This window comes from Vicugna pacos, chromosome 10 (assembly GCF_048564905.1).
Source record: "Vicugna pacos chromosome 10, VicPac4, whole genome shotgun sequence".
NCBI lineage: Eukaryota > Metazoa > Chordata > Mammalia > Artiodactyla > Camelidae > Vicugna > Vicugna pacos.
Window position 1 is genome coordinate 26,242,937 of NC_132996.1, and position 12,611 is coordinate 26,255,547.

General features: G+C 34.0%; 1 protein-coding gene across 1 annotated transcript in view; it reads right to left on the minus strand.

The window, feature by feature from the left end:
• RNF169 (ring finger protein 169) overlaps positions 1-12,611 on the minus strand; it is an 83,496-nt gene that overhangs the window by 33,967 nt on the left and 36,918 nt on the right. The window contains exon 3 of the mRNA XM_072969231.1: positions 4,406-4,552. Within this exon, the coding sequence (XP_072825332.1) occupies positions 4,406-4,552 (147 nt within the window). The remainder of the gene's footprint in view (positions 1-4,405; positions 4,553-12,611) is intronic.

Genomic DNA, 12,611 nt, shown 5'->3' on the forward strand with positions numbered 1-12,611 from the left:
CTATAAAATACCAATTGGCCTTTCAGAGGCATCTTAAATGTCACTTTCTCTGCAAGGGCTTCCAAATACCGCTACATCAGTTTTTTACATCTTAATGACACTCACTCATTTCCTTCCTTTTATTTTAGAGTCTCCTTTTGAGTCCTTAAATTTACATCTGAAGTTTCTTTTACATGTGCCTTTTGCATACAACGTGTCATGAGGATTTGCTCATGATTCATTAGGAGTCGTCTTTTTAGGGGGAGCAACTAATCACACTGAACTGCAGCTTCTTATTTAGGAATTTAGACAAACTCTCTAAGAGTAAATGACGACCTTTTCTTTAAAACTTCTAACACCATTATATAGTAAATAAACAAAGAAATGTCTAATCATCTAACGATTAACCAGTTATCTAATGATTAAATGACTATCAAAGTCAGAGTTGTAGATGGGGCATGCAAGGCATCCTATGGGTCAGAGTACCTTGTATTCCTTAAATGCTTTGTTACTCTATAGGCTGAGAGGCACGTGCATACAACAGGCTAAGTTCCCTAACGACCTTTGAGAAAGAGTTGAAGAATTAGAATTTATAGAGCTTTTCAATTTATTAGGGTAACACTCCTTAAAGAACCCTGTTGTACAAAAAATTCACTGGAGAAACTTTAATAGCACTAACCCATAATCAAATTTTCAACTCTGGGAAAAAGGAAAAGCTTTGACATCAGTAGACTCAACAGGGGATAAATAATGCAATTTCTGTTTACTTAGGTCTGTCTTCATAATCATTTCAGTACCAAGTAAGAGAATGATTAAATCCCAGCTCTATTACTTAGCTATCATTGTCACTATCTTTCTGAGCCTCAGTTTCTCACCTGAAAAATTAAGAATGCTTTGTCTACTCACAGATTGTGATAAACCGTTAAAAGCACATAGTACATTAGCTAACAAGTAGTAAGTGCTCCACGGAAGATAGATTTGCTTGTATCAATTTAAATACTACTAATCTTTTAAGAAAAATACTTTGGTATTATAATAGCTATATGCCAGATTTCTTTTAATTGTTGAAAATAAATTTACCTTATAAAAAATAATTATATAAACAGAAGGTACCCCAATCCCTCTATATTTCTACCCCGACAAAACCTAGAGCATAAGATAGGAAAATATTTACCTCTCATCTTTAACTTTGGATAAGAATAAGCCTATAGCACTATGGATTCCTAAGATGGAAATCTCTGAAGTGATATTTTTCTAAATGTGCCTAAAAAAATTAAAAGAATGATAATATGCAGAGTTGGCAAGGGTGTGAGGAAATTAGTTTAGCACTTTTTTACTACTAGTGGGAGTATAACTATATACAAACTTTCTGGAGGTCAACTGAATAAGAAGTACCAAAAAGTCTTAAAAGGTATACTCCCTTTGATCTGATCATTCCACCTCTAGTAATTTATTCTAAGAAACTAATGAGCCAAGAGGCTTTCATCACAGTGGTGGTCTAAGGTAGCAAAAAATCAACAGGAGATTAATTAAACAAATTCTACAGTAAAGAGTAACTAGCAGGCCACTAAATAACGATGTGGGGTTCTTTATTTACATGGAAAGACTTCCACAACTTATATTTTAAAATGTTATAAAACAGTATATATAATGGGTTGCAGTTTCTGAGAAGAAAACAATATATTTTATACCTACACACTTAGAAAAGAAGTCTGGAAGGATACTTACCAAAATGTTTATAGGGGCTATCTCTAGGTTGTGGGATGAGAAGCAATTTTTCACTTTTAGCTTTATCATCTTTGATGTGACTATAATTGTTACACCAAATTGTTTTCCAGCAATTCACATTATTATCAGTATTAACTGTACCACAATAAATCATAATAAATTAAACATGGTGCCTATTGTATTTCCATTCTGAACAAGTAACAACAGATAACTATGCTTCTAGAATAAGCACCTTCCTCCCTCTGTTTGAATTCAGTTTGGTACACATGTATCAAACACTTGTGATGTGCAAGGTACTACAGGAGATTTAAAAATAGGTAGGACACATTCCCTATACTCAACAAACTTACAAATCAAGTAGAGACACATAAACATACAAATAACCATAAGGTAAGGAAGAATGAAGTAAATCCTATAAAAGTTACAAAGTGAGGAGAGGAAAGTTGAGAGGGGAGAAATGGATGACGGGAGTGGAGAAACAAGTAAGGAATCCCTATAGGCTCCAGGAAGGTGACAGCTTTTGAACTGGACATGGAAAGATAAATAGCCTTTCAACAGTTAAGGTCAGTGGTGTTTCAGTGAGATGAAATGCAAGACCAAGACTCTCAGGAGGGAAAGCAAAGGTTAGATATTTGGGGTAAGCAAACAGCTCTGTTCCCTAGAGTTTTGGGGTTGTAAGCAAGGATGGAAAGATAAACTAGAATAATACTAAGGACCTAAATGTTGGAGTTAAGAGTTCTCATTTAAATTCCACAGGAAATGGGGAGCCACTGAGGTATTTAGAGCAGGTGGGTAAAATGATCAGTCCAGTTCTAATCATAATACTCTCTAAAATATAATCCTTCAGTTGGCTTTCCACTGAGACCATCTGAGCTTCTCTTCAGTCCCAATTTCAATGTTTCCTTGGCTCAGTGAATTTATTTGTTCAACACCAAAAGCTCTTAAGACACATTTAGAGCAAAATTAGTCATTTAATAAGTCCTCAAAAATATAAAAGCAAACAGAAAAAAACATAAAATCATAAAAATCTAAAACTTGAAGTGTTCATAGATTCAGTTTTATTCAATATGTTTTCCATAGAAAAATTTGCAAACCTGGCTATTGCCAATCAGAATTTGTACTTCCTGATTCCTTTTAAGATTAAATTGTAGGTTGATACAATTTGTTTCTATTTCAAAGATTGTAGTGGCAAAAGAAAAAATAATTAGACCAATTTCCCATTCTTGTTATTAATTAATACTAGAGATCATTTCCTGGAGGGAACTTGGATCTGGCAAGGCCAAAAACAGCAGGTTCATTCTGTCAAAGGCCCATAGTAAATAGTAAGCTCTCTCTGTCGAGATTGGCTTGTCCTAATGGGGCCCTAATGGACAGTCCCTTTGGGATGAAGAGGCAGAGTTTGCAGTCTTTAGAGACCACATACAGCACTTGAGGCTATTAGTCAGAAGACATACTATATGCATAAGACTATCATGTTTCATTCTTGCCTTCCTAGATGAACTGTATTCTCTCCAACTGCAGTCTTTTTCCTTTTGTAGTTCCCAGTGAACAGAGCACTGAGTACACAAGAACTTCATGTTTGTAAACTGAATCTTTTAGAAGACTGGAATGTAAATGGTTATTTTTTAATAATAATTACATGATAATAATTATTATTATTACTAGAATCAAAGAGCCCCACGTGCATGCTGATAGTCAGCAAATACTATCAATCTAAGAAAATTTGAGTAATCTCAATTTTTGAAGTTCAGGAAAAATTACTGCAAAGAGTAAAAAAAAAAACACAGAGAAATTAACCTTGCCAAAGTTTGTACACAGTCTATTACAATGCTGGGACCCTTAAGTTTAAGAGGCAGACTTCTCATTCAGAGATTTTTTTTCCTCTATTCTATGTTGTCTGTCTTTATATACGATAAAGATTTATTACATCCACCAAATTAAAAATATAACCTGAAATACTAACAAGCCTGAATCACAAAATATTTTAAAATATATGATTCTAAAGATATGTTAAGTACACACAACAAGCAATAGAAGATGTCCGATCAAATACGAGTTACTAAAGGAAAAAAACCTCAGTTGTAATCATCAATTTGAGCGTAATCAGTGGATCCTCCAAAACTGCTTCCAAATTAGTTAAATTTTCCATTTATAACCATTTTCAGTAATTTGCTTGGTAGATAAGTAAGGGGAAAAAATTCCAGCAAGATACGGCCCAATGAGAAGTCTGATTAGGTTAAGTTTAAACTGAGTATCTAATCTAATATTGAGGACCTACCTTGTATCTAGAACTGTGCTGCTTGGGGCACTATAAAGAGTAAAGGGAAGTAAAATACAAGCTTTGAGGAAATCGAGTTAAGGAAATAATACATACAGAACTTAAATGTCAAATAACAACACATTACATCAAAATGACAACATATTTATAAAACTTACCACAAGTAGTATACTATATTAGGTTTTCCCTCACTCAACTTTTCTCACCACTGTCCCCCTCTTAATCTTTCCATACAAGTCTCACTGTTCCATTCGTAAACCATTTTCTCCAGCTCTCATCTTGATGCTAAATTCTTCACTACTCTTAAGCTGCACAGTTAACAACTATTATTGTTCGCCAACATACGTTCTTCAGACCCATGTCACCTGGGCTAATTGCTGATTTTGAGGCAACTGTCCATCAGAAAGGTGATCTACTTACACGCTCCAGATTTGTTTTCAGTACTAATGGCTCATCTCTTTTTTTCTGTTCATCCATTTTCCTTTTTCCTATTTCTGTATCCTCTGGTAACAGCTTGTGGATTTGATCTTCAGAGGTTTTCTCCTCTTGTAACTTTTCTTCTCTCAGCTAAAAATACAAATTACACCAAGACAGCAGAGTTTAGGCAACTATAGACTTAAAAACATCTTTTACTCAATAATCTGTAAGAACGAACCACAAAGTTTTGAGACTATTTTTCTTATTGGATATAAAGCCCTCTTAATTTTTAAGTAAGTCCACTTTACTGGACTCTGGCCAAACATTTGCTTCATGGTTTAAGATTTACTGCTCTGCATTTCTGAGCAATATGAAATTGTAAAAGCTAAGATAATACACATATAATAAAAAAATGAGGTTTATTCACTTAGCCAAAAAAGGCGAACCTGAAAACTTTCCTTATTCCCATAAGCCATATATAACTGCTTCAGACCAGGAGAACAGCAGAGATGTAGGCCACAGAGGGCCAGAGAAGCTGGGCTAGGCAAGCCAGATCTTTGGGCCAACTGGCAACAGAAGTAACTGGACTATCTCAGTTCCAATGTCCTACAATTTATGCAGTTATCTTGTGATCTAGAGGACAGGTCACAAGATACATGGTCTACAAAGAAATTTAAGGCAGAGTAATATGTTCCTTATGGGGGGGGGAGTGTAGCATGGCATTATGAAAATAAGATGGGCTTTGGAGTAAAAATCTGGGTTCTAGTGGTTCTATCACTTATTTACCAGCTGTATGATCTTGGACAAATGAACCATCATATGTTCACCTACAAAACAGGGATAATGCTACTTTGCAGATACTGTTTTAAGAAGTTAACGAGGTAATAATATAAAGTACTTACTGTAGTATCTTGCTATATGCTTATAGTATAACAAGAGTTCCCTATCCTAACCTTTCTTTAATTTCTTTTCATTGCCTAAATAACAAAATGTATATCAAAGCAATTCCAGGCTACTAATACTTTTAATTATACTCATAAAAAAATAAAGTCTTTTTATTGACTGTCAACTCAAGGTTAAAAACAAAAACAACAATAACAATAAACAACAATAAAGATTCAGTCTTATCTTTTCCAATTTCTACAGGATGATTCCAATAAACCCTAACTAGTCTTTAACATGCTGAGTCTAACTCAAGAGGTTATGAACATGCAATGAACACCATATACAATGTTATTCAGGAGGAAATTGAAATAATGTACTCCCAACTCTGCCCAAGTCATACAAGAAAACAAGAGAAAGGAGGCTAATCCATAGATAGGGAGAAAGCAAACCTGAAGTCTATGCTGATTGCCCACATAGAAGATCAATGCTTTTTGATGATCTTAGACGAGACACTCTTATTCAAGAATATGACCACAGGCTACACAAAGAGGCATTCATTTTTAGAGGACAGACAAGCAGAGTGGCACAAAAGAGAACAGGTTTTAGCTTCACATTAATTATCATCATTTACTGAACTCTTATGTGTCAGGTGCTAAGCAAAAGCCACTGTACATAATCTACTTTTAAAAAACTAAGGTTTAAGAGTTAGGTAAATGTGTTCAAATTTATGGAGCCATGGCCTTGGAGCTGGAATTCAAATCTACGTTTATCTCAGTGGTTCTCAACCAAAGACGATTTTGCCTCTCAGGGAATATCTGGCAATGTCTGGGACACTCTTGATTGTCACAACTGAGGGGATAAGCTGTGTGCTACTGGCATCTAGTGGGCAGAGGTCAGGAATTGCTACTAAACACCCTAAATGCACAGGATAGCCTCCAATAATGTATACATACACAGATACTACTATTTTATAAAAACCTAAATTTTAAATTTCCTGTTTTATATATTTTAGTGTTATTTTATTTAGTGCTTAGTAGTATTTACATACTATGTTCTCTGGCTTTTCTAGTGTTTTGGAATGTACCCTGTGCCTCCTAGTGTTTACTGATGCTCTCAAAGTTTTGACAATGAACATGTGTTGCTGGCAAAACAATCTTTTCATTGCAATGTTGAGTTGCTGCTAACACAGCATCAACTTAACAATGCTGAAAATTTACAAAACTGAAAAAAACCCATATATTCATTTAAATCTTCACATTAATAGTGTTATCTCTATACTGGGTTCTGCAGATGCTATTTTTTGACCCTTTTGGTGATTATTTGTAAGGATTTGAGAACTTGGTCTCTGGGAAAGAGATTTTATACTCAGGGAAAATGGCTCAGAGAGTGTCAGAAAGTAGCATGGAAACTTGAATAGGAAACAACAACAGCTGCTGTTTACTGAACTCTTCTATGGCCTAGGCATTAAGTTTATAGAGCTTATCTTATTTAATCCTTAAGAGTTTTGTTTGTATCTATCATTATCATTTTATAGACACAAAACTTAACACTCAGTGGTTATTTCCTAAAGTCACTGTTTGAATACTGAAGAGCTTAGATTTTTAAGCAAACCTTTGGAACTTCAGATACTAGCACTTCTCAACCTCAGCACTACTGACATTTTGGGGCAGATAATTCTTTGTTAAGGGGAGCTGGTCAGAGTCTGAGTAGAAGGCTTATTCATGAATATTTTATTGGGGAGCAGGAGTTAAGGGTGGAATAGCATAACAAGGAGAGACAACAAGCCAGTAAAAGTGGCTGGCCTAGTAGTTGGCTACAGAGAACAATATGAGAAATGGTATGAAATGCATCTCAAGGCTGTCAGTTTTCCAAATTGGTTATTCAGATTACACTCCCACCCTCCAACCCAATGTAGCAGAATGACAGTTGCTCTCAACCTTGTGAGCACTGTGTTTCTATTTTAGCCATTTCAGTGCATACATACCGCCACTACATTATGACTTCAATTTGCATTTCTCTGATGACTGAACATGTGGAGCAGCTTTTCATATGTTTACTGACTATCTGGAAATTCTCTTTTATGAAGTGCCTATTCACATTGTTGCCCATTTTTCTTTTAAATATTTGGGTTTTTCCTAGTAATTTTAGGAATTATTTATATTTTTTGGAGATGAGGCAGTTTTCAAGGAAAAAATATACATACAAGATACACACTTTTTTTTCCCCTCTCACAGTAACTTGCTACTCTCTTGGTAGTGTCTTTTGAACACTGGAAGTTCTAGGTTTTAATGTAGTTTAATTTAACATTAGTGCTTTTTATATCCTATTTAAGAAATTCTCCCATGTTATCTTTTAGAAGCTTATTATTTGACCTTTCACATTTAGATGTATAATTCACTTAGAATTGATTTTTTTTAAAAATCAACCACATTAAGGAATAATCTACATATGATAAAATGAACACATATGGAATGCATAGCTCTATGAATTGTGACAAATGTATATATCCATATAACCATATCCCTAATCAAGATTTAGAACATTTTACCACCCAAGAAAGTCCCTTCAAGCCCACTAGCCATCTGTCTCCCACCCTACCCAGCCCTCGGCAACCCTTAATCTGGTAACTATGACTACAGGTTAGTTTTGCCTGTTATAAAATCACATAGTATATAATCCTTTACATCAGGATTCATTCACTCAGCGTATTTTTGATATTCATCCATGTTACTGAGTTTATTATTATATTCCTTTTATGGGTGAGCTATATTCCACTGTATGAATATATCACAGTTTGTTTATCCACTCAAGTGTTGTACATTTGGGTTGTATTTAATTTGGGTTGTATTTAGTTTGGGGCTGTTATGAATAAAGCTGCTATGAACAAAGCTGCTATGAACATTCATGTCTTTTTGTGGACAGATGTTTTTCTTAGGCTTGGCTAAACAGCTACAAGTGGTTTGCTGGGTCAAATAGTAAGTATATGTTTAAATTTATAAACAGCCAAATGTTTCCCATGGAGGTTATACCATTTTATACAGTCAGCCCTCCATATCCATGGATTCCATGGATTGAACCAACCAGCAGATCAAAAATCCAGAATCAATCGACCTTTGGTGGAACCCGTGGATGCCACAGATATAAATGCCAACTCTACTGAGTCACTTAATATAAGGGACTTGAGCATCCACAGACTTTGGTATCTGCAGGGTTTCTGGAACCATTCCTCTGTGGATGCTGAGGGAGGACTGCACTCCCACTAACAATGCATGAGAGTTTCAGCTTAGTCACATTTGCACATTAATTCGCACATGAGGAATTCTTAGCCTTTTAATTTTAGCTGTTCTAAAGGACGTAAAAGGACATCATATTGTAATTTTAATAAGTTATCTCCCTGATGGCTAATTATGTTGAGCATCTTTCCATATGTTTAGTAGCGTTATCTTCTTTTATGAAGTGTCTGTTCAATCAAACCTTTTACCCAATTCTTTTAACCTTATTATTAAGGGCAACAGTTCTTTATAAATTCTGGATACAAGTCCAAGGTTAGATATACATTTTGAGAATATCTTCTCCCAGTCTTTGCTCTGCCTTTATTTCCTAAATGAGTCGGAGTTTTTAACTTAGTAAAATCCAATATATCAATTTTTTCTTCTGTGATTAGGGTTTCTTGTGTTCCTATCTAGTAAATCTTTGCCTACCCCAAGGTCAAAATTTTTTTCTTCTATCTTTTCTTCTGCATAGTTTTAGCTTTTATGTTTAGTCTCTGATCTATTTTGAATTAATATTTGTATATTGTGTAAAGTAGAGATCAAAATTCACCTTTACTTATTCATAGGATATTCAGTTTTTTCCAGCACAATTATTGAAAAGACAGTTCTTTTGCCATTGAATTACTTTTGTGTCTTTGTGAACATCACTTGACTATATATGAGAGGGTCCATTCCAAGACTATATTCTAGTCTACTGATCTATATGTCTTTTCATTATGCCAATATCATACTGTCTTGATGACTATCATTTTTAAATCTGGTAGTAAAGTCCTCCAATAATAACAGTCATTATTCTCAGACAACATAATCCTCCATGTAGGAAATCCACTAGAACCTACAAAAAAGTTACTAAAACTACTAAGTGAGTTTTGGATGGTTGCAGGATAGACTATCAAAATATAAAATCAACTGGTTTTTTATATACTTATAGGAATTATAATACCATTTACAGTTAACATCAAAAATGTGAAATACTTAAGATAAATCTGACAAGATTTGGAAACTAGAATCCACAAAACACTGCTAAGAGAAACTAAAGAAGACCTAAGAAAATAGAAGGATACCATGTTGACAGGTCTGAAGACTCAATATTATTGAGATGTCAGTTCTCTCCAAATTGATCTATAGATTCAATGCAATCCCAGTCAAAATCCCAGCAAGTTTTTTTGTAGAAACTAGCAAGTTAATAACTAAACTCAGATGGATATACAGAGAACCAGGAAGTCAAAATAACTTTGAAAAAGAACAAAGTTGGCGGATTAACACTAACAGATTTCAAAACTTATAAAGTTACAATAATCAATACAGCAGGGTATTGATGTGAAAATAAATAGATCAATGGTGCAGATAGAATATAAAGTTTTGAAATAAACAAAAAACCAAATAAATGGATAACTAATTTTTGACAAAGTTGCAAAGATAATCCAATGAAGAAAGGATAGTCTTTTCAACAAATGATGCTGGAATAACTGGGACATCAATTTGCACACCATATATAAAAATTAACTCAGAATAGATCATAGACCTAAATGTAAAGCCAAAAACTATAAAACTTTTGGAAGAAAACATAGGAGAAAATCTGTGTGACCTTGGGCTAGGCAAAGAATTCTTGGATATAACACCAAAAGCACAATCCATAAGAGAAAAAAGGTATAAAATGTACTTTTTGGAAGTTAAGAATGTCTGCTCTTCAGAAGGCTCTAAGAGAATGAAGAGACTGACACACAGCAAGAAAAATGTTTGCAAAGCATATTCCTGATAAAAGACTTGTATCCAGAACATACAAAGATCTTTCAAAATTCAACAGCAAGAAAATATACATGACCCACTTTTTTAAAGGCAAAAGATTTGAAAAGACATTAAACCAAAGAAAATATACGAAAGGCAAATAAACACACAAAAAGATGCTCAACATCATTACTCACTAGGGAAACACAAACTAAAACCACAATGAGATACCACCACACACCAATCAGAATTGCTAAAATTAAAGACTGACCATATCAAATGCTGGCAAACATTGAGAGAAACCAGAACTTTTATATGCTACTGGTAGGAGTTAAAACAGTAAAACTACTTAGGAAAAGTTTGGCAGTTTCTTAAAAAATGAAACACAATTACCTTATGATCCAGCCATCTCATGCCTAAGTATTTATCTAAGAGAAAAAAATATATATTCTATACAAAGACTTGTACATGAATGTTCATAGCAGCTTTATTTGTAATATAAATGGGAACAACCCAAATATCTATCAAAAGGCAAATAAATAAACAAATTGTGACATATGCATACAATGAAATACTACTCTGCAATAAAAAAGAATAAACTATTGATACATGCAACTAAGTGAATGAATCTCAAAATAATTACACTGAGTGAAAAAGCCTAACAGAAAAGCACAAGCAACAAAAGAAAAAACAGATAAACTGGACTTCATCAAAATTAAAAACTTCTGTGCAAAGGACACTATCAAAAAAGTGAAAAGCCAACCTACAGAATGAGAGAAAATATTTGCAAATCCCATATCTGATAAAGATTTAATATTCAGCATACATAAAGAACTCTTACAACTCAACAACAAAAAGACAAACAACCCAATTCAAAATTGAGCAAAAGACTTAAATAAGACATTTCTCAAAGAAGAGACACAAACGGTCAATAAGCACATGAAAAGACACTCAACATCATCATTCATTAGGGAAATACAAATCAAAACCTAATGAGATACCCACTAAAATGATTATTTTTACAAATCAGAACATAACAAGTGCTAACAAGAGCATGGAGAAATTGGAGCCCTCATAACATTGCTGGTAGGAATGTAAGATAGTGCTGTAGAAAACAAGTTTTCTCAAAAAATTAAACATACAATTATTCCTATGACCCAGCAATGCCACTCCTAGTGATATACTCCAAAGAAATGAAAACAGGGAGTCAAACAGTTATTTGTATGCCAATGTTTACTGCAGCATTATTCACAATAGCCAAAAAGTGGGACAACCCAAGTGTCTATCAGGAGATGAAAGGATAAACAAAGCATGATATACGCACTTAATAAAATATCCAGCCATAAAAAGGAATGAAGTATTAAAACATGCTACAATGTGGATAAACCTTGAAAACATTATGCTGAGTGAAATAAGCCAAATACAAAAGGATAAATATTGTATGATTCCACTTACATATCTAGAATAGGCAAATCTGTAGAAGGAAGTAGGTTAGAGGTTATTAGGAGCTGGGGGGATGGCAGAATGGGGAGATATTGATAAATGGGTACAGAGTTTCTATTTGGAGTGATGAAAAAATTTTGGAAAAAGAACAGTAATGATTGCACAACCCTGTGAATGTACTTAAGACTACTAAATTGTACACTTCAAATGGTTAAAACGGCAAATGTTATATTATGTATATTTTATAGCACTTAAATAATTGAAGTGTTATATATCCTATTACATGCATATCATGAACTTCCAGATAGCTTTCTTTTAGATACTACAGTAAACAAGTTGTATGACAGGTTCACTCAAGGCAAAGGCAATATTTTAGCAGGAGACTTCAACTTCTTCTGGTTAGAATCAGGTAGTTGAATTTTCTCCTAACAGCTAAGCACAGAGGCAAACAGAATTCCTAGCCATAGGGCAATGCTCCATCGAAGGAACAGGCTATTGAACTCACTAGATTCTTAAATTCTGTTCATGCAAGGGCAGCAATGCCTGTACAATATTTGAAGCTAATCCACATGTCCTGAATAATACTCATTTCATCATGAAAAATTACTTATCTTCATAATTGTAAAATCTAAGTGATAGGTATACAGGGGTGCATTTTATTGTTCTCTCCACTTTTATGTTTGTTTAAATGTTATGAAAATTAAAAATTTAGAAATCATTTATAACATCCATTATGCTAGTTAACAAACCTCAGGTTCTGGGTGATTATAGAGCTAACTAAAGGGCTTTTAGGAGCCTCTGCAGAGAAAAGTTCAGATTACAGTCTTTCAAATGCCATGTAACTATTCCACTATTCCCCTTCAGTGCTTCAAATGTTAACT